Raw genomic sequence first — 23,183 nt, 5'->3', positions numbered from 1 at the left:
GGATGTTGTTTCTTGTTATTTCACTTAAATTTGCATCAGGAAATTCAGGATTTCAGTGGCTCCAAACAAAGTTCTCTGAATTTTGTAACTTCTTTACAAAAGTGATAATACTGCAATGTTAATGTTGTGTTTACAGCTTGTTCTGCTGCCCCCAAGAGGCCAAAATATATATATTAAAAAAAAAAAGAAAAAAGATGCAGCTTTGAGATAAGTGGTTTTCACGTCTAGCATCAGTTTGTCTTTTTTTTCCACACAATCCATTTGCAGCATTTGTATAAAATACACATTTATTCCTCAGTATTAATTTACATTGACTCATCATTTACAAACTTTTTCAATGACACATCCAAAACTGAGCAGAGTGATATTTATTCAGTCATAGACTTTCTAACATCAAGATTATTACCACCTGGATCCTTTCACACAACACAAGAACATATTGTTCTGTTTTTCAGATATTTGTTTAATTGGAACATTTATAATAATATGATATCTGGCTGCTTGTTGTCCTGTCACTGTTCACAAGATTGTGGTTAGTAATGCTACAACATTTCTGCTGCTTTAGCCTTGCAGCACAGAAAAACACCATCATATTTTCACTGAGTACTAAATGTGAAACCTGGATATTTAGCTCATATAATTTTTTTCACGTTATGTTCATGTTCACACAGTGAACTCCTTTTAGAGAAGCAGCAGCATAACAAAGTTTCTTTGTAAAAAAATCTATTTACATAAAACAAATTAGAGATGACAAATAGAAACAACCCAACCTACAGTGAGTGAAACCCCCTCACAACACAACACAACACAACACAACACAAGAGTCATGATGACTAACTTAGCGAATATAAACTTAATCGGGCCTGTTTTTAATAAACATTTACAGGAGGGTCTGTGGGCGCTCAGCAGAGACACACGAACACATGACTAAAAATCACCTACACTTTCCTATTCATCTCTTTTATTTCCTCATTTTACAACATTTTCATTGAAAAACTTGCTTGAGATTGGACTAAAAATGCTGCAGGTAGCATGCTATAAAAGCTTTGGAGTGGCTGGGTAATCAGTGTTTCTGACTGTCATCTAAATTAGCATTTTCTATTACATAACCAGAAATGGACCAGAAATTTTAGACCATCATGTCAAAATCTGTCAAAACAATTCATTCAAAACATTTTTTAAAACAAGCAACATAAAATATGAAACCTCTGCAGCTGCTGAATACAGTTTGACAAATAAATCCAGTCTTGTGCAATAATCTATACCATTCCTGTTACAAATAAAAGAACATGTATAAAATGATATGGCTCGAATTCAGGGTCAGAGCTGTTTCCTCCCTGCACTAACTCTCACCCTAAGCATAAAAAAGTGCCTTAAAAACAATAAGTACATCCAGCAATAACAAGTCCACAGTCGCCATAGTAATGATTTAGCGTCCAGTTTGTCCCACCGGCAGTCTGCAGGTAGAGACACACCGAGTTCTTCACACAGCGCTGCAGTGAGGAAGCCGCAGAGGAAACAGGACAGGAAGCCTTTCATAAAAACTTGCCAGTCGCCTCTTGCCTGGGACAGTGGACAGAGGTGAGTCTCTCCACGTTTACTTATAGGTATCAGACCACCGGTGGAGGTGTTGGCCTCAGAGCCTACAGGACAAGAAATGTATTACAAAATATAAATGAGAGTGTTGAAACCTAAAGGAAAAGTTATGTTTTACACCCAGTTCTTATATTTTCACAGGTTTGTATCTGAATAATTTAAGTTTAAGTCTTATCATCCAATCAGATGAGAGATGTTGGCAACAAGAGAAATACAAAATTTATGCTCCTGATTGTGCTCTTCTTCTGTGGTTTTGATAAATGTTTCTACACAAGGAGAGAGATGAGCATCGCTGTACACTGAATTTTCATCTCACTCTTCACCTGCCAAAATCCAAGTTTTTGCAGAAACACACTAGAATCAACATTTCTAGGCGTCCCGGTTGTTGACAATTTGAACGCCATTATCTAATGTTGGAATAGTTTGATTGAATCACATCACACTTGTGGTGTTGAACACAGTAGCAGAAGCCTACAAACTGTGTGTAATCACAGTTACCTGGCGAGCAGCTATGTAGTTCTGGCTCGGGGGTTTAGGTCTGTTCCCTGCTGGAGGTGGTGGAGGTGGAGGTCCTTTGGGCTTGGGCCTTCCAATCTGAAATTTCAGGGATTGTTAGTTACTTGCAGTGATATTGTTATCTGTTATATCCCAACTCAACGCACTAACATTCCCACACATTACCTGTGGCGCCGGCCTGGGCTGACCAGGAGCTGACCTGTTCACCGCCGGCGGCTTCCTCTGGTTGTGCGCTCTGCGGTAGAAAGAAAGATTTACTCTGCTGGGGTTTACAGTGACATCGCCACTCCAAGACCTGCAAACAGGGTGAGCATTACTTACGTTGACAACATGGGACTTTGTCGTTTCTTCCACATCAACCCCACCACACCGGCGATGATCCCGACAACCACTAGTATAACTGTCAGTGAGATGGCGACAGCTGTTCCTGCAGAGATGGAACAAACATCGGTTTTGTTTGGATGCGGTGCAACATCAGAGGTTCAAATTCAGTATTCATCATAAGTTGGGGCAGAGAGAGTATATAACAATTCTAAGTACCAGTAGAAACGGAATTGAAAGCTCCATCCTTTGAAGTGCAGTACGGAGGCATCCACCCAGGTTCACACTGACACTCGCTTCTGTGGTTGCACACCTGAGGAAGACAAAGGAGATGATTGCCATCATAGTGCGGCAGACATGCAAAGCAACTGTGCATTTTATGACTTAAGCATGAACGTTTCATCATATAATCTACATACGCCAAGGCTTTATTTCAAACATGGAGGCAATTTATATCTGACCTCTGAAAGTTCATTGACCTCAGCATTCCATTTTCAAGTCTATCATATTTGGGTATAACGACAGAGAGGAGCTCCAGAAGCCTCACTGAGCTGCTACTCATGTTTTACAGAGTTCACAGCAGTTCTGTGCAATCTATGTATAAAAAGAGTGTAAAATAAAACTTAAGTGATGTATACCGCCTTGAAAAAGTGAAAAGACAATTAAATTTGACAGGCAGAAATTGGGTCACCCTCTCTGAAATCTGAAATGCCTCCACGTCTGAAAATAAACTTCATTGTTTATAGAAACACTGGAGAAAGCTTCATTCTTCAGTCATAAAACGCACAATGCCTGTCATATGCAGACTTATCTGCTGCAGTATTATAAACATCCAAACTAAACTAAAGTAAACTGAACCGAACTGAACTCTGAGCAGTGTTGGTGTGTACTTACAGCATTGCCTTGGCATTTGGAAGAACAGTTTGTGTTTCTGTACGCTGTGTGAAGATCCACACACTGATTCTGGCTGCACACCTTGGAGAAAAAAAACAGGCCAGTCAGTGACATTTAATGAGCTCCACAGACATCGGTTTGTGACTTTTGAACAAGTGGATTTCGAGTTGATGCAATGATCACAGTGAAACACATTCACAGAATGAGTAACACAGCTTATTACCTTTCCCATCCCACATATAGTCCCAGTGTCCACCTGGCCGAAGTCTTTAGTGTATTCTCCAAAAAAAGCTGCCTTGCAGTCATTGATCTTCACCATGCGGCCGTAGTTTGGGTTTTCATTACCGTTGTGGCAGAAGAGCTTCCCACAAAAGATGTCTCTGCAGAGGAGAGAGAGAGTCAGAGTGTGAGGAGCCAACATTCAGACTTATTCTGCAGAAACATAAACATTTACTCTAATGCAGACACTTTAATTTGGTGAGTGTGCACATTAAACTAACAAGAATATAAGTTAGGGCCTTTACAGAGCAACTATCAAACTCTGGCTGACTTTGGCTGAGACTCACTCTCGCTGGCAGGGGACGTATTTGTCGTTTGACGGACGTGAGCAGAAGGCGTAGTAGGTTCCTCTGGTGTTGTAGTTATAGCAGTACGACTGCGCCTCTATAGCACCTGATGACAAGGAGGGATTTTTAGAAGGCAGAATAAACTATTTAAAATTAAAACATTCATGGAAGAAAAAAAGGACACTCACTTGATCCATACAGCCTGACACACTGGTTTGACCTCTGCGGACACTGGCCGTTGTAGCAGTATCCCAGGCCTTTATCACATGGGAGGCCATTCACAGCGAACATGTCCTCAGGACAGGTGGAGCTCGTCCCGTCGCAGTACTCTGCCAGATCGCAGTCGTCCTGCTTACTGCGGCACTCCCTGGAGCGAGAGGAGATCTGTGTGGAGGTGAGAGTCACTGTCAATCACATGACATCATGTCATAGATTACTTTACTTATGTATGTGATGCTTTACAGGTGTGCTCAAACTGCCTCAGTGCATTGATCGTGCCACATTAATGACCATGCCTTGCTTTAGCTGTTGTGGTGGTGGTGGACAAACGCCCCTGCAGTCTTGTTTTACATGGTTAACTAATCTATTAAGTTCATGCGATATTAAATAGCGTCACATGTCTGTTGGGTAAATCTTTTTGAAATTACACTTACACTAGTTTTTGTTTTAGATTTAGAAATTGCTTCCCTTTAACTAACACTTTGGCCACTTTGGGTGGGAACAATACTGACATCACCTTTTAAGTTGCTATGGTGACAGCAGATACAGAGCAGCAGTAGTTCTGGTAAAGGACTAATAAAATTTTACAAAAAAAAATGGAGGAATTTAGTATAAACGTTCCCAAATGCCAGAAATTCCTGAATAAAGAACAATATACAAAGAATATTCCTTTTGCCTTGATGGAAAATTCAGACTTTTATTAGAAAGCAGGTGTATGTGTATGTAATATTGTGAAAGTATCAAAACACTCACACAGAGAAATGCACACAGCCTGTATTCAGAAACTGAGCCTTAAAACCAGCCGTCAGAACTTTCGTAATTTTGCAACATCACAGCGAAGCCAGCGCCTCCAGCACAGCCCACCTGGACCCACCATCCAACCCTGGATGCCTTTTGATTTCCACATCACACGTGTGTAAGTTGCATATTGGACCATGATTGGTTTCCATACCAGTTGTGCTGTTGCAAAAATCATGCTTTTCGTATGTTCGTGTCTCGAACTCAGATTTAAGGTTTTGCACAGGTGAATGTGAAAACCGTCTTCCAGTGTCAAACTCTGCAAAAACCTCATTCTGCACAGTGAAGCTCAAACGCCCAAGTCAAACACAAATAAGTGCAACTCATTCTTGAGCGGGGAGATCTTTAAAAAATGGAGCAAGGTCAAATATTTGTAATATCTCAAATGCCCACCAGGGGGCTGTGGCAGATCAAACATCATGATGTAAAAGCAAAGGGAATAAAAGCCATTTCTTTCATTTACTGACCTTACAGTCCTCACAGCACTCGCCGTAACCACACTCTGACCCCTTTGTCAGAGCGCAGGTGGTGGCGTTGCAACATGGGTTGGTGCACTCCTATAACAACAACACAGAAGCCATTAGGCTGTTATTGAATTAATTACTTCTGTCATGATGTGTAACTTCCCTGTGTTATTGTCCCATCAGTAATGTTCCATGGATTTACATAGTTCTACGTGTTTATGTCATTAATAACCTGCTGAAAAAGAAGAGTTTGTGTTTTGGCTGAAAACCAGCAGAGGATAAAAACAGGTCGGAACAGATTCACAGCGCAGCGCTTTGGAATGTACTTCTCAGTGAAAATTACAACTTTGCTATTATGCTGAACTGATGTTAAGGTGGAAATTAGGGTTTGTAAACTGTAGATACACCTGTGACTAATGTAGCCTACCAACCAAAAGATTTTGTATCAGTGCACATGTTACTTCACATTAATGTATCTGCCTTCAGTCACTTTTAGAAGAAGACTGGCTCTAATTTTCTTTTCTTAAATGTGCTGGTGCACGTCAGGCAGCGTCATTCCCCTGAAACAGTCACGATCAGACAAATATAATAAGGTTATGAGTCTGATGCTCAGAAAACAATGGCCTTGATGCAGATACTTCACTATCAGTGCAATAAGATAAAATCATATGATGCTTGAATGAGTGCTTGTGTGTTTTCTTCACCTCCACAGTGCCACAGTCACACTGCTCTCCTTTCTCCACGAAGCCGTTCCCGCAGACTGCAGGCGTCTCCAAGCTTCTGTAGTCCGGTTTGTCCAGCAGACAGCTGGGGCTGCGGCTCGTCAGGTATCTTTCATAGTTGCTGCTGCTGCAGCTACTGAAGGTCCGAGGGATGTTCCAGCTGAGGAGAAACAACACAGAGTCCTTGTTAATGCCACAGTCACCGTCTTTGATTCATCAGGTGGACGTTTTCTGAACGCAGTGACGCCTTGTCAGCCTCCACTTCCCACAAAATGGTTTTGATTGGATCTTTTTCTATAGGCCTTTTTCACAGCAGACATTTTGACTTGTATTAGTGGGGAAAGCATAGATGTAAGTACTTAAATTAACAGCATTAATGGGCTCCACCATCAAAATGTCCCTCTAAGTCACAACAGTGTGAAACTCAGCCAGAATGTGCAACAGAAGGACCCTAAATTCTTTTATTATCCTTTTATTATTTACACATGGACTTTTCCGACTGAGGGACGTCAAAATGTCTAAAAAAGTACTCCTTTGATTTAGTGTTGCACCTACAGAGGGCAATAAAAAAAAGAATCAAAATTGATGCAGCAGAACCAGAAATGTCACTTTCTTATTCCACAGATTTTCCTTCCTGGTTAAAACATGGTCACCACTTTACCCACAATGCCACTAGACCACTGATAGTTCTGATGGAGATTCGAGTATGTTATAGCAGCTAATGTAGCCTCAGGCAGAGATGAAGAGCGGGCTACTAAATACATTGTCATTACAGGCTTGTTAAACAAGAAAGTCTTTCAATCAACACCAGAATCAGAATCTGATAAAGATTCTCGAATGATTTTCTCACCTGAGGGCTGCAGCCATGATGCAGCTATCCCCAGAACAAGCACAGGCACTGGAGTCATCGTGGTCCATGCCCAGGTTGTGGCCCATCTCATGAGCCAGTGTAGCTCCCACAGCAATGGCGCGGTCATTGTGATCCTGAGAGGTAACAGACCAGCAGTTATACGAGTGGAACTCAGTTTAATCACTTTTATCAGCATTTTTACAACCTTTTAAACGAAACACACACCAAGGTTAGCCAGCTGACACATCATAAACATAACTGTTTCCTAAGTCTGTTTTGTTTGGCAATTTTCTCACTGCAGTAATGTTGAGGCTTTTTGGACGTACAGTTACTTTATTCCCACGACAGTCTAGATGTGTGCTGCACTACAGTGGAGGAGTTTCTTATCACCATGTGAAAAAGGTGACAGTTTTGCTTTAAAATTTTGCATCACAAAGGGTCTGACATTTTACTTACGCTTGATAATAATGGGGAACTCAAAATTATGACATTTTAAAGAGTGGATTATTAATATTTGATTTTTTTCTTACAGTAAAATAAATTTGCAGAGGCAGAGAAAGTTACATGTACTGACAACAGAGACACAGATCTGCTTCAGCTATTGGCCGTCTCTGTCCATTACTCATAGAATATCAAGACTACATCCATGCTAGCAGCTCTGACTGACAGGATCATTACAATGACATTGAGTAGTGTAGTGTGTTTGCATGTTAACTTTTGTTATTTAGCCCTAAAGTACAACTGAGGCTGATGGGAATATCTGTTTTTGCAGATATTTGGTCATTAATCAGAGTATTAGACAAATTAAACTTCATTTTGACCTGATGGTGGTGCTAGTATATAAAGTTAAGTTACACTTCATCCTCAGGGGAGCATGAATGTCTGTAACAAATACCATGCAAATAATCTCAATGGTCAGAAATTTCACTCAAAATCAGAAATTTGAACCCCCTGGTGAAGCAGGATGCATCATCTGGGAACCATGAATGTCTTCATTTTGTTCCAATCCATTGAGTAGATTTTTAAATATTTAATTTGCTAATTGAGGACATTGAGCTCATGATGCTGCTACAGCAAGAATCAGGACATCATCACATCATCAGGATTTTTCCTCAGGGCAGCTTGAGATATTTTAGCACTGGTCCAAAGTGATGCACTGACCGATCACCGCCATCCCTACATGTTACATGCTGCTGGTGAAAATTCCTTGATTGCTATCATTGCACCCACATTACAGAACAGAACGAATCATAGTGTCGACCTGAAGCACCTCACCTGTACGACCCCAATAGAGTTATCAGTGCAAAGAGTCCCAATGAAAGCCAGCCCCACAGTTGATCCTTCAAAGTCAATACCACTGAAACACAAGGAAAGACAAGATGAGAAACAGTTTGAATATTACACATCATGTCTGTGCTGTGCATCCATCCATCTACTTCTCTAATTCTACTCAAAACTTAGCGTTGACTGTCTGGAAAAAACCAAAGACCTGGCACTATTCACAGGAAATGTGGCCGGATGGCTGGCATCAGCAAGTCTGAGGCTGGTTACTCGTTTTGTTCTTATTTGTCTTGATTTTATGGGAATTCAACTTTACCAGTTTCACAAAGGCATGATGTGGTTCCAAAATGACTGACCAAATAACTAAACTGGCACTGTAGAGTTTAAATAGCATAGTTAACCAGCAGTGCCAATTTTAAAAACAATGTTTTGTGTGGGGAGGAGAGTTTCCTGTGACTTTGTACAGTTTACGGTGGCAGATCTGATGAGCCCAAAGCAACTGTGAATTGCATGTTTTTTCAGTTTATTGAGACATATCTACTTCCCTGAAATCCGAATTTGAAACATTGATGAACCTTTTGTAACACTGAACCTAATGTGGAAGCCAGCAATGTTTCAATATGCACATGCATTCAAGTTACACAAGCAGGAAACTAAAACGTCCGGTACATTAAGAACCGATGCTTCAGAGTGGTTCAACTGACAAAACATGACATCATTGTTTGCTTTAAGAAGCAAACCAGAGCTCGAGACGCCCTTTTATTTAACAAAGTCTAGTGCTGAGACAGAGATCACTGCATTTTAATCCCTCGGCTGTCAGCTTCATGTTTGAATACTGACTCGGTGCCAGTGGGAGTCAGTATGTAAGCAACAAAATCTTTCTCCCTTGCAACATTTTTCCTTATTGCAAACTGATATACGTTACTTTGTGAAACTTAGTTAACTGAGACCTTTAGACATAAGATATCGTTAAATGACCAAGGCATTACTTCAGTGGTTTTGGATTCTGGGCATTAGGCTTGGTTTTTTAATTCCTTCTGATGGCGTCAACCACAGATGGATGTTTTCAGGTCTGTCCATCCGTCTGTCCATCAGTCCCATTCTCATGAATGTAATATCTCATACAGGCCTTCAGAAAATCCCTTCAAATTTGGTAAAAGTGTTCATTTGGACTCAGTGATGGACTGATTAGAATTTGATGGTCAAAGGTCAAAGGTAAAGGTCACTGTGACCTCAGAAGACTTATTTTTGGCCATAACTCAAGAATAATAGGATAAAAAGATGAACTGATGACAATTGATATCCAAATGGTCAAATGTCAACTTCGCTGTGACATCATAATGTTCTGCAAAAACACCTCCGGCCATTACTCAACGCTGTAACTCAGGAAGGAAAGATTGTGAGATTGTGACCATACTTCCTGCAATGTTGCTGGCTAGTGGAGGTGTACAACTGCAGGGTGCTAATTCTACGTAGTGTTTTTTCTTATAATCCTCTCAGCACCACATGTGGTTCTGTTAATTGTGTTGAACACTAGGTTATGGGTAATTTGACATATAAGATGAGTGCAACCAGCCAGTGTATTTGTTTTGCATTAGTTTCCATAAAGGTGTAATCTCCACTGCAGTCCAACCTATGGCCCTTTGCTCCATATCATCCTCTCTCTCTCTCTCTCTCTCTCTCTCTCTCTCTCTCTCTCAGTCTCTCTCACTCTCTCTATCGAGATTAAAGCAAAAAATAACTTAAAAAGAGAAAACCTGAGTGATGAACCAGGGTGGAATGCACTTGTAATTCAATGCTTTTAACTTGAAAAGTCACAGTTGGACATTGAAGGACAAGTGCGTCCCAGCCAGTGCAGTGCTGCAGTGCATTGAGCTCTCAGGACCAGGAAGGAAGTTGATCTTATTTTGTTTGTTTTATGATTTGGTGCCACCTACAGCCATTCCCATTGTTCCTCACTGAACTGAACTCTGTCCTATATACAGTAAATAGTTGGGCAGAGAGCTTGTATGTTTGTACCTTTAAGTTGCTGGTCCACTAAATAACACACAGCTTTGTTTGGCAGACCGCATCTGCAGTTGTTGCCTCCCTTATTCCTAGATGCCTGCAGGGTTGTAACACTCAACATAAGAGGCAGTTCCTCACATTTAATACCAGGCTACTTGTTTCTACTTCTAGAGGCTATTCACACCTGATAAGATGTGCATTGTCATGCTTCTTCTTCTTGACCAAATCAGAGTTCCTCCACTTCATGAAAGCGTCCAGATTGGCCCCGGCCGGGGGGGTCACAGAGATCAAGTCATTGTTGGTCCAGATCTCTAGCCCCACCAGAGCAATGAAGGTCCTCAGGGGTTTATAGGCCTAAAACACCAGGAGGGGATCACCAGAAAGACGCCATGACACAGTGAAAGACTAAACTTTTAGGGTTATTGCTGCAAATAAATTGCAAGAAATGGAAATAAGGCTGGGTATCATCAAAACACTCAAAACCAGAGGTTATGTGTCATTTGTGCCTTCATTATCCTGAAACTGTGAAAGCAGCGACTCACCATGTTGACAAAGTTGACCATTTCAAATATCCTCTTTCTCAGCTCTGTCCGATCACGCTTCATCTTCACATACTGAAACACCATATCATCATGTTAGAGGAGAGTCACATCCTGTTTCTCAGAGGTTGATTCATAAAGTGCTCACATGATATATGATCATATACTGACACTGACCACAGCTGAGACTTACCAGCATTATAGGAGACAAGGCCGCTCATTTACGAAAAGCACATCAGCCAGATATTTATGATTATTACTGTTATTTCAACTCTCCATTATTTTAATGTATATTAATTCAAATCACCATATGTAGCCAAAACTACATCTTACCGCACGGTTATCAGCAACAAGGAAGAGCTCAATGTATTTCTGTTGGTAGACGATAGACTTTCCCTGGAGGGCAAAAGAGGGAAGGTAGATTTTACTGAATGTCCTATATATAGGTTGAATGATGTGTTAGAGCTGCATCACGTCAGATCAGACAGTCTGACAACCTAAAAAAGTACAGGATGTTCATGTTACCGCTGATCTGGAGCGGCTGCGGCCGGTTGGGGGTTCAAGGTCGTCACTCCAGCTGGTGTTGGTGACGCCACAAACCGCAGGTGTGAAGTTCGTCTCATTGAAAGTCGTCACTGCGTGATCCCCCTCGTCATCGCCAGACAGGGGCTCAATCAGGTACCTCTGGGCAGATGTTCTGAAGTAACCCCTAAATCAAGATCCAGATCAGGCCAGTTCTTTTAGTTCTATATACACTGCTGGTTGAGTCACACCTCATTGAGACTTTTTTCTGTCTGCCTCAGTAAGCTATCTGACAAACACACTGTACGCTGGAAATATGAAAGATGAAATCTAAATATACATGTTTACTTTTCATTTTTATAGTTAGTCATGTTCTTCCATGGTCAGTGATGTTAGCTATAGTGAATCAAGCCACAGTTTGTGCTTTCAAGTAGATTTAGAAGTTGTGACTGTATTTCCTTGCCGGGTAGCTGACAGACTGCCGTCATTGTTAGCTATACGTCACAGAGGAACTTGAAACTGAGAAACTCAGTTTTATCATTTAGAATATTTTTCTCCTGATGGTTGCATTTTTTTTTTTCACAGTTGCTGGTTATTTATTTTTTAGAGAACTTGATGCGTCTGTGATTTGTTTCTATGCTAATATACGAGAGGAACTAACTAACTAACTTTACATATGTCAGTATGATTTGGTGGCATTTTAAAGCAGCTAGAATCAATATGTTGAGTATTAAGAATTAGAATTATCACTCAATAATGTATTTCTCTCAGCTCTGCAGTTTTTAGGTTTTTAGCGCCTTTCAGCTCATTGTTTTGGTTTTGTGTCGTATAGCTTTACAGGTTTTGATTGTCAGTCCACTGTCATATCCAGGCAGAAAGCAGCTGTTTTTAACAGAAGAAACTTTGATAAACCCACTGTAGGTTAGTTTATCTCCATTGATTTTGTTTGTGATGTGAATAAGTGTTATTATGGAAAACATAGAATATGGGACCGGCGTGTATTAAAGTTTTTGATGACACAAAAAGTAATTAGAGGTGGTTTGAGGGGGCTCACCTAAGTCCATCACAAGTGCTGATGCTGGCAGACGACCTGCTGTCGTTGACAATCTTCCCGTGATAGTAGCAGTGATCCTGGTAAAGACATGAGGATGATGAACTTGGTCTTAGAAGCATTTTAAAACCACTAAAACACATGTTTTAGAAAACACAGTTGTCTGTTATTTCACATTAAGTCTAACTACTGTACATCTGAAGGTGGAAGTGGAAATTGCAGATGAATGCAAACATTTACAATGTCATTTGGGGTTTTGGTGACTTCAGTCCCATCGTCTTGGTAGTATGTTTCCGTGTAGTCTTTGGTGAGTAATTCACTGATGAGGAACAGAGATAAAAGGTCATGCCACAGTGGTGTTTGTATTCTAACACATTTATAATGACCTCACTTTTTGAGACCTGGGAAAACTCAGCAAATGTTCTTACTGAAAATAACCAAATCTAACATTGATTAGCAGACATGTAAAAATCTGTTTTTATCAAAAGAAACTTAACATGACTTTTAATGTGTTCAGTGATATGGAAAACCACAACAACAACAAAAAAGAAGTAAAACCAGGAAGTAAAGAATTGTTTTAAAGACTGTCTTGACTTGGACTTCTTAGGAGCTGCTTTGTCTCAGGCATCAACATTACATGCAACAATATATGACATTATCAACTGTTTATGTGCAACAAGTTATAGAAACTTTGTATAAGTATTTGTTTGTCTTTTTGTCCCTGATATTTTCCTGCCTTTAGGTAAATGAAACTTACTCATTTTTTTGTAGTTGCATTTCAAGGTGCTTTCCTCCCACCTTCATTGCATACTTAATAGTCTCTGGTCTGAGGGACTGTGGAAAATAGAGATGTGAAATTGTGCTGTCAGTAAGTTTCGTCAAACCAACATCACAACCATACCTTGATTGTGTAATATTTGCAATCTCTGTGATACTGACACTAAAATGTGAGAAACAGAAAAATATACGTCTGCTTGTCGTTTTCTGACTGAGTGAAGTCTGACGGGTCGAACCACCTCGTAGTCCTTCACCTCCTCGAACCCATTTCCATGGCTCTCTGTGGAGATTCAACACATGTTTACTTCCTTTGTGATAGGAAAGAATATGATCATTTGACTAGGTATACAACAAGGAGATAGAGCTGATTAAGTGTGTTTCCAACTGCTAACAGAGAGAAAGAGCTTCCACTCTTTGTGCTATCAAGACTAAACATGTCCTGCACTTTTCCAGGTCCTCCAAATTAAAGAAAACAATACATAGTTTGGCATCTCTAGTCATAGTTAGGGAGAAAAAAGGGCTTGGTTAAACATTTGCAGACATAGTTAATAGAAGAACCGCGTGATTAGAAGTTTAAGGAAGATTATCATGATTATAAAACACTGACGATGTAGAAGGCAAGAAAACAAAGCAGCGGCCTCATACACATGCACACGTTATGTCGTGTTTGTTGGTACCTCTTCATATCTTATTTGTAATTCATACAAAAACAAAGTGTACAAACGACACAGTCAGACATGACATTGGAAACAAACAACAAAAATGTCAAAGTGTTCCTTTAAAACTTAACGAAAGACGTGGACTTTATTTAGAAAGTAACCGAGAGTTTCTTTCTGTCAGGTCTGACACCTCCTGTGACCTCATGCACATATTGAATGACCCCATATGACCCCGATCCTAAGGTTGAGAAACTGTTTTAGCCCCTTGGCTTCTTCACAACTTCATTCCAGAGTCAGAAAACAAACAAACAGCGCCTGCTACGTCCCTAATGATTAAGCTGACTTTTTAAAAAAACACAACTTTAGCTTCAGGCGAGTAAAATCTTTACAGCAGCTTTACAGACTGATCCTCCAGGAGAAAGTTTGCTGTAGGATAATTCATTGACTTCATTGACCTCACAGCAGATTAGATCAGATCAGGGCTGATGAGTGCAAAATAGTTGCTGAGCTGCCTTCCTGCCCTCTGGTGTTTCTGACTGGGCTCAAATGTTTGGGTTATTCAACTTGAGATTTTCTATTGTCCCTGTGTAACAACCCGTGATACATTAATATGAAGTGTATACAGTATCAACGCAGAACCTGAAGCTCTGTCATGGACACTAGTTGCCAGTGAAGGGATCCTTTTATAACTTTATCGGGAGGAATAAAAAGGGTTTTGTGAGCAGGAAAAAGTAAATGTCAGGATTTGGTTTGTATGATGACCAGGGAAGGTCATTTCAAAGTCCTCTGTTAGCTTTACACTTTGTGGTTGATTTTCTTGCTAAACTCTCTCTGACTGTTGCTCTTAAACCATCCAGCCACCACAGGCCAGATGAGAGAGCTGTGTGTGAAAGTACTGATATTCATCTGAGTCGCACTGGGAGCAGTTTTCCTCTCTGGCACAGATACAGGCTGCCCGGCCTCGCTGGGTCTTTCAGCAGCCTGAGGGAAATACCTGCAGACACTATTCAGGGCTGGATTTTACTCATTCTATCTTTTAGATTTACTGTGTATATATATAAAATATAAATCAACATATGTTGACATTGGCTTTGCGATGGATATACAACATATGTCTACAATAAAAGCACACATACATACAGGTACATACATATTTTTATGTGCTAGACGTATAAATATACGAAATTGTTCCAATTTTTTATAGGTTTGATATATAATATTTAGATTACATATATGATTCCACTTCACATTTCCATATATTTCATATATATATTTCTTATATAGAAATGTAATATATGTGCATATATTACATTTGGATATAGGCTGTAAATTTTTTCTGTTCTATTACCATTAATGTGGAAAATGCAATAAACAAGTTTACTATAATGTAACAGTAACTAAACAGTAAAATGAAAGCCAAATTGTTTTGATTAGATTAGATAAAAAAGATTATTAGATAAATTAGATTTTTTTTTCTTAACTGAAAACGTGGAAAAAGAGAAAGTAGATTAATTTGTATGTCTGTATAATTTTTCTTGTGTACCCCTCACACCTGAAACCAAACACACACCCTTGTGACCGGGTTGTCTTTATAGTGATTAAAATAGTTTGCTATATTGAGAGTGTTGGCCCACAGGTAATGGTCTGAAGAAACCAGTGAATGAATCTTTCATTTGTGACTTTTCATTCCTCACACTTGTATTTGTTTATAGTGCAGTCAAACAGTTCCTTAAACAAAATATAAACCCTACTTCTTTTTTCTGTCTTCTATCTTATTTTGTCACTTCCTGATTTTGACATGTTTTCATACAGTGTCCAATTGTACATCACAGTCAGTGTCTCAATATCAGTTCCTGCAGTTTCATCTGGGGCTGTTTTTTTCCTAATTAGTTCAGTGACACCTCACAGCTTATCGTTACCGGATGTTGTCTCACCAAAGTAAAGAACTTCTTGATCAAAGACTGAATTCCCCAAGCCAATGAAATGTGCCTGAAATGAAATGACTAAGTCCCTCTGAGTCATGGTTACCTGAAGGCCAGGTACACAGTAGCACCTGAGTGGGTGGTGGCTCTGTTGTGAACCAAAGTACAACTCCAACAAGTGTGTCACAACATCAGAAACGCATTTAAAGTAATTTCACACACTTTGCGTAGCTTATCAAGCATTATAACACGGTAACGTGTGTGGTAACAACAATTAGGTGTCATTGCTCAGCACTATGTTACAACAGGCAGGATAATCCTGCCTAATCATATCTTGCACAAGCAAATACATCAGGCTCCGAGCACGTTTTCTCCAAAAGGTCAATTAACCCTGATAACCTCAGTCAACCATATTTTTTAACCCATAATTGAACATCCTAAAACTGATGGAAGTTACATGTCTATCATGTTTTTCATATCATTTCTGAAACATTACATCACATTGTATCTAGTCTGGTGGTTTAGAACACGTGAACAGAAACCAAAGAAGCCAAAAACACAAGTTAAAGTGCTTTGAATAAGTAGGTTAGGATAAACCTGGGCTTTAGTTATTAATTAGCCACCGTGCTGAGTGGAGGTAACAGTATCCAGTGACTTACCTGAGGGCTTGAGCGAGGCATTTAGGATGAAGATCCACAATAGAAGAGTTGGTGTCATTGTCCAAGTGCAGACAGTCACTGTAACAGAGCAGATCGGTGCTCTGATCAAGGCTATATGCTATTCTACCTGCATGAGGGGTTGCTGTTCGTGCGTGGCCACACCTTCAGCCAGCCTTCGGCCGGCCCTCCAGGGCTCACTTCCTCATTGACAATAATTTTACACCACACTCACAACCGGCCTGAGCACGCCGCTGCTCTTTTGAGGAATGCAGGAAGAATACTCTTGTGGCCAAAGCTTGCCTTGCATTGTCACACATTAAGATTCATGACACACGATACTGTCTCACAGTTATTGACACACAGACATGATGCAAAGGTTGTGACAGTTCTCCTACCTTTTTTGATGGATGGAATTTTAGCCGCTCTTCTTCTTCTTTTTTTCTTTTTTTTTTGCATTAACATCAGCAGTCTGACTCATTGTTGTGACTGACTCACTCACACCTCTGAAACCATATGGTAAATTCCACACGCATCACTTGTCACACGGCCGTCACCGCATCATAAAGTTTCGAAATGTTTGTTTTGTGTAGAAACTGATAAGTGAGCTCTATCCGCAGCTCCTCGGACGCTCCTTCCCTGCCTCGTCCGTCCCCCTCCCGCTGAGCAAATGCTTGGGGTCACAGCAGAGACAATAAGGCCAATGTGCACGAGAGAGGGACAGTTCAGGACAAGGGGGTCAGCCTGTGTGGTTCAGTAGGTGGAGCATAGTGAAACTCAAGTACCACAGTGTGGCAGTATGATGTAAGTGAAGTCAGTGCTGCTCTCTGATCGGCAGTGTCTCAACATACGCTCAGTTCATGCAGGTTTTCTTATTCTCAATGATAATAATAATAATAATAATGATGATAAAGATTTATTTATTTCTAGAACTTGTTACAAAGGGCTTTACACGGGTCATACAAGGCAACAGAGTTAAAACAAACGCTCAGTGGAGGAGTAAAGTATTTTCCTGTGTAAAAGCCACCAACCCACAGGAAGTACTAAAGGCTTCTTGACATCAGTCAGATGTAATCGCTGAACACTAAAAGGATTGGCAGATGATGTATAAAGATTCCCTCTGGCCGGCGAGCGTCCAGCAGCACTTAAATGTACGTTAGACCATGTGATCATCAGACATGGAGTAAATATGGATTCATTTATGTGTCCATTCAGTTAAACCCTGGTCAGAAACGAATTGTTTGTGCAGCTGTAGGATGCTCATTCATTTCATCATCCACCATTCACACAGGACATGACCTAACTGAACAATTGGCTCACTGTGAGCGTGGTGACCACTCTGCCCTCGAAGCAAAAAGTCAGAATCTCTGGTTTTTCTGGCTCCGCACTGTGAGTGAAAACAGCTCGTCTCTAGAGAATCGGCCCTGATACTGGTTCTTCTGTCGCACATTGTGACGGCCTCCACCTGATTTGACCTGACGACCTGAGTTCCTGTTAGATGGGATGTGAGGAGCGGCTCATCGGGAGTGATGGTTTAAACCCTTTAAACGTCCTTCTCTTCCCTGAGGTTGCTTGGACTTTTGGTTTAATTTATTTTTGGTTTTCTTACACTCCTGCATGTTCACACGTTCACACACTGCACACATTACTGATGAACTGACTGCACACTTCATTTAGTTTTCTTCAATAAATGTATTTTTACTTTGAAGAGTCACTGGTTGTCTCCACATTTTGTCCTTCCTTCGAGCCAGGTCGTGAAGATGTGTAACGCTTGTCGAGTCACAAACAAACCTAATCGAAATATAAAACCTGCTCCTTTGTGTCCAATACCTGCGTCCACTCGGCCATTTGAACATCTTGATTATTAATATCAGTGTGGGTCCTGTTCCCCGTTCCAAGTCAGGTTGTTCTTATTTGTTAACTGTAATGTGTCAACTAGATATCCAGCCGCTAGCCCGCTGCGTACACCCTCTGCAAAATCTGTAGTCAAGGCCCTCAGCCGGTTCGTTTCTGTGTTTGGGATTCCAAAAATAATACAGAGTGCGACCAAGAGTCAAACTTTGCATCAAGCAACTTCACGTAAAACAAGGAGGTGTTAGTCACTGCGATGAAAAGTGATTAGGCAGAACATCTGCAGCCTTCTGTGCAAAGATCCATGATAAAGTTTGCATGGATGTGCTTTGTTGAACACAACGTGCAGCTGAGGCTGGGGGGCGTGTCAGTAATGCAGCTTAGTTTAGTCAGGAACCAATGGGACAGAGTTACATTTTGAGCTGATGATGGCACCAGATGAAAACAAAGTTATTACAACTCCCCCTGTGCACATGGACGTCTGCATCAAATCTGACAGCGATTCATCGAAACTCAAAACTACAACTGATGTCGACCTCATAGTGGCTCAAGAGGAAAAGGCAGAGCATCACTAAAGCATGACTGTCTGCAAAAAAATTCACAGCAATCCAACCCGATAGCTGTCCAGATATTTCCGTCTGCACCAACCAACCGACTGACAGGAAACCAACATTTCCATCCACAGAACGATGCTGACTCACTGAGGACTGCTGAATCATCATATTAGCATCGGCTGGACGTAATAATGCATTTTCTCACAATACGACAACTGTAGATGTCCACTCTCTTACGCTGGAGTTGTGTTCGGGTGTTGGTTAGGGTGTAGTGTTATTCGTAGCCAGTGTGGAAGAGGAGGAATGATCAGAGCAGTCAATAACGCTATCTGTGCACAATTGGACGTGTGAGTAATGTTTGACAGACAGACAAATGGGAGCCAATCCTTTAAATGCAAATATCATCAACCTCTGTACTCACAAAGCTGTGTGTCACACTGAAACATCAGTGACGACGTGTGCTGTTTTCAGTCTGGAATTTCTAGTTTAACAGAACTACTTGTCAAGTACTTAGCAAGTAATTATTGTATAACACTGGTGTAGCAGTATGTGTAGGCCTACAGGCGGATGTTAAACCTAATCCAGCTGTTATTATTAAGTATTTGTGTGATGCTTTACATTACATGGCACGTTCTGCACATGATGAAACCCTGTGACACATCACCATCAGCTCTTACTTGTCAAATTCCCCAGCAGCCTAGATTTATGACTCAAAGCACGTTTGAAATATAACGTCTTCATGGTCATAATGTATCATGTATCTGAGCCTCAGGAGGAGACACAGGACACATCCAGCTGTGGTACTGTGGTGGTGCTGTCTCAGAAAAGTGTCTTGATGATAAACTTACTTGACTGTCACATGAGTTACAAGGTTTGCTCTTCCTGCAGCAGGATCACATTGATATCAGAGTCAATTTTAATTCTCACCACCTCATGTTATCTAATTATATGTACACACTAAAAAAAATGCATGGTTTTCTTAATAACCCAACTGCTTGGTTACGATTGGGTTATTAGGTTTAGGTTTGATGTAACGTTGGGTTAAACACAGAGACCGAACGCGATGGGTTGAAGATATACCCTGAAATCGAGGCTCATCATTCTTCGCAGTGGAAGAAGACTGGTATGAGAAACATGTATTTGATATTAGTGGTTTATATTTTTATACATTTTAAATGTATTGTAACATTAAGTTATACATAGATAACTTGATATTTATTGGTTGTAGCAATAAAAGAAAGGCTGGGACATAATGTGCTTGTTTCTTTGTTTCATAATTATATAAGAGTTTTAATTTAATTTTAACATTAACAGCAGAAAATTGACTGAAAAAAATAAGTAATTTAACCCAGAATTTGGGTTGTTTTTTTCAACCTGGTTTTTGGCAGCTTTAATTCAACAACATTGTAATTTTTTCCTATTTTTGGGTAGAAACATAACCCAACATGCTGCATCGGTCCCTTTTTGACGCAGCACCCACAAATGACAATTTGGGTTTATAAAATTGGGTAATTCTTTACCCAGCAGCTTTAAGAGTGTACAGTTATACTCTTTTTGCTTATGAGCTGCATTTGCTGGTGACTTGTCCTGTAAAGTCACGTATAACTGGTGTAATGACACAGTGTGTCAATGTCTCAGATAATCTTGTGACTTTATCTGCAGTGTCAGAGAGACCGCCTGTGTTTCTGTGAATCACGATGAAGATAGAAATTATGGTGCTGAACTGATTGGACAAAGTTTAGAGAGGCTCACACCTATGTGTACAAGGTCCCATGATTCACACTGTGTGTCAGGATAAAAACACAACCATCTGTGGACCTGTGATAAAACTGTGGTGAGGCATAGTTCAGGACAAACAAAACAATAAAAAAATAAAACCATTTCTAAAGCGTTGAGTGTTCCCAGGAACACAGTGGCCTCAATAATGGAGAAATGGAAGTGGTCTGGTTCCACCAGGACTCCTCCTACAGTTGGCCATCCAGCCAATATGAGCAACCAGGCAATATAGGCCTTGTTGAGTGGGGTGACCAAGAACCCAACAGTCACTGTACCAGAGCTTCAGATTGAAAGGACTCTGAGAGCATGAGGAAAAAGATTCTCTGGGCTGATGAGACAGAAATTGAACTCTTTGGGCAGAACTATGTCTGGCAAACACCAGGCACTGGTTTTCACCTGACTAATACCATCCCTACAGTGAAGCACGGTGGTGGCAGCTTGAAGAAACCAGTTCCAGAGTCCACATCACCTGAGACTGTGGTGAGGTTTCATCTTTCAGCACAACAATGATCCAAAGCAAACAGCCAAGACAACGCTGGAGCAGCTTCAGGACAAGCCTCTGACTGTCTTTGAGTGGTTCAGCCAAAGTCCAGACTAAAACCCCATAGACCACCTGTGGAGCGACCTTCCCAGTTTCACCTCTTGTAAATGAAAGATTTCAGTTTTTGGTTTTGAATAAATTTGCTAAAAAATTCTCAAAACATGTTTTCACTTTTTTGATTGTAGGGCGAAATATTTATCCATTTACAGTTCAATCGACAACATCAATAAAATGTCCAAAGAGTGAAGGGGTCTGAATGTTTTCTGTAAAGCTAAAGATCAGAATGGAAACATTATTGTTATTCGCAGCAGTATTTCCCGTATTGTATGTGACATTACCTGATACATCACCCACCTAACCTGTTCCACTTGTGTGGAGAAAGTACTGAGACGTCCACACAGCTGTGTGAGATGTTCCTGCATGCGCGTGCGTGATCACAAGTTAATCTGACAAAATGTGTAGGTGGGTGTAAAATCCTATATTTAGCTTGACTGTGGCTGCAATTACAGGAATAAAGACACGTGTTATATTTTCTACCTCTTCTATTTTATTTTCATTTTAGAATTTATTTCTATGTGCGCCCCCTTGTGGTCTATCAGAGCATCTTCAACTCTTTAAATACATAAACTGCAACAACTTTGAAGGATTTTTTAGTGTGAGTAACACAACACAAAATTGTTGTATTTTTTTCAGAATGCTTTTGAATTACAGTATAAACCTACTCACAAAAAAGGCACTGATAATAAATAATATCAGCCTTCAAACAGATGTGGCCAAATGCATCCTTGAGTGTGGCCTCTGACTGGCATTGAGATGTATTGCGTCCGCTTTTTGACCTGTATTAGTGGGTGGCGTAGGCTGGGGATGGGGAAGTGAATTCATGAAGGACATTTAAAATGTTAATGTGTCATTAGTGTTTCATCAGAATGTCTGCTGAGCATTCACAGGGTGAAATGTTTTGAATCTTTTCTGTGAAGTCTGGTTAATGATTAAGCCTTAAAAAAAATTCTAAATGTCACATTTCACTGAGAATTATTCAGTAACAGAAATATTCACTTGTAAAAACATGAAACAGCAATGTTCATTTTCTTTGTTAAATTTCTGGTTCCTGTCCCCCTGTTGATATCTATATAACTCATGGTTTATCTACCGTGTTGATGATGACAAGAATGAAGATTATAATTAACTTTAATTAACGAACGAAAGAAAAAAAATCATACAGTCATTTCACTTTTAAAACCTTTTAATCTTAAAAATAAACTGAGATAAATCAAAGCATAATCCAAAGGAACTACAAACATGAAACAGCTGGTACCACTGAACTCGTAATATCTATTGTGGAACAAGTAAAAATCATGAGCCAGTTTTTAAATATTCCAGAGGATCATGTTTCAGGATTATTTGCGGGAGCTTCTTTAGGAGAAGACTGTCTGTGTTTGTGCCCGAGCAGCAAGACACAAAACACGGGCTTTTGGATTTCAAAAAGGTCGGTCTTTATTTACATGAAAATGAGAAAGAACAAAGGAAAGTGATGATTAACTAAATTAGAACCCAACAGAGGTCAAAAAAACAAACGGGCCTGCAACAGAACATAAAAGTGACCTACAGTGACGTGAGGACGACACATTTACCAGCTGGACAAACACTGACATGACAGTAATAATGAGCGGTGTTGAAATCAAACTATACATCAGTAGCTTCTTTGTTACTCAATGTTACCTACGCCAAAAAATAAGTAAACTTGTAGAGTTGACTGCAAATTACACAAACATGCATCACAACTGTAACACTGTCAGACTCAGACGTGACACAGGACCAGCAGACCAGGATCGTCTGACGTCAATCAAGGCACTTGACTTCCCACAGCTCCCTCTGCAGCCACTAAAGACTTTATACAACTTCTTTCACATACACAAACACAAACATCTGTAAACAGACTCTGATGTGTAATCAGCAGAGTTCCCTTTACCACTGCTCATTGCATGAGTCACATCTGTTACAGGCACGGTGCTTAAAAAGAAAGAACATTTCATTGATGCAACTTAAAAATAACAGAACTTAAGTCTTGGCAACACAAAATTACTAAATGAGTGTGCGTCAT

The 23,183-nt window shown here is 40.2% G+C and overlaps 1 protein-coding gene across 1 annotated transcript; it reads right to left on the bottom strand.

Annotated features, from left to right (window-relative positions):
* Window positions 1–269: 269 nt before the first annotated feature.
* adam28 (ADAM metallopeptidase domain 28) lies at window positions 270–16,504 on the bottom strand. The gene is made up of 22 exons (XM_023397559.2): window positions 16,364–16,504; window positions 13,315–13,403; window positions 13,104–13,180; window positions 12,587–12,665; window positions 12,350–12,426; window positions 11,299–11,482; window positions 11,107–11,169; window positions 10,777–10,848; window positions 10,419–10,588; window positions 8,222–8,303; window positions 6,947–7,080; window positions 6,079–6,256; window positions 5,378–5,467; window positions 4,082–4,277; window positions 3,894–3,999; window positions 3,551–3,707; window positions 3,328–3,408; window positions 2,653–2,746; window positions 2,434–2,539; window positions 2,278–2,347; window positions 2,095–2,190; window positions 270–1,643 (listed from the first exon to the last, which is right to left on the bottom strand). The coding sequence occupies exons 1-22, from the start codon at window positions 16,419–16,421 to the stop codon at window positions 1,611–1,613; spliced, it is 2,292 nt and encodes a 763-aa protein (XP_023253327.1). The 5' UTR covers window positions 16,422–16,504; the 3' UTR covers window positions 270–1,610.
* Window positions 16,505–23,183: the final 6,679 nt, after the last annotated feature.

The sequence above is a fragment of the Seriola lalandi genome, unplaced genomic scaffold, assembly GCF_002814215.2.
Source record: "Seriola lalandi dorsalis isolate HSWRI2012SDOR001 ecotype SW California unplaced genomic scaffold, Sedor1 jcf7180002054883, whole genome shotgun sequence".
Taxonomy (NCBI): domain Eukaryota; kingdom Metazoa; phylum Chordata; class Actinopteri; order Carangiformes; family Carangidae; genus Seriola; species Seriola lalandi.
Note: the sequence above shows the minus strand (reverse complement) of the source record. Positions and strands in the feature narration are given on the sequence as shown.

What these genes read in the sequence shown, in the direction of transcription:
- adam28 (XM_023397559.2), bottom strand. Translation starts at nt 16,421, where the DNA reads ATGACACCAACTCTTCTATTGTGGATCTTCATCCTAAATGCCTCGCTC. An exon ending in AGTGCTGTGAGGACTGTAAG is followed by an intron (nt 4,278 to 5,377) that starts GTCAGTAAATGA and finishes ACCTCCACACAG; the next exon opens with ATCTCCTCTCGCTCCAGGGA. An exon ending in CAAAGTCCCATGTTGTCAAC is followed by an intron (nt 2,348 to 2,433) that starts GTAAGTAATGCT and finishes TTTCTACCGCAG; the next exon opens with AGCGCACAACCAGAGGAAGC.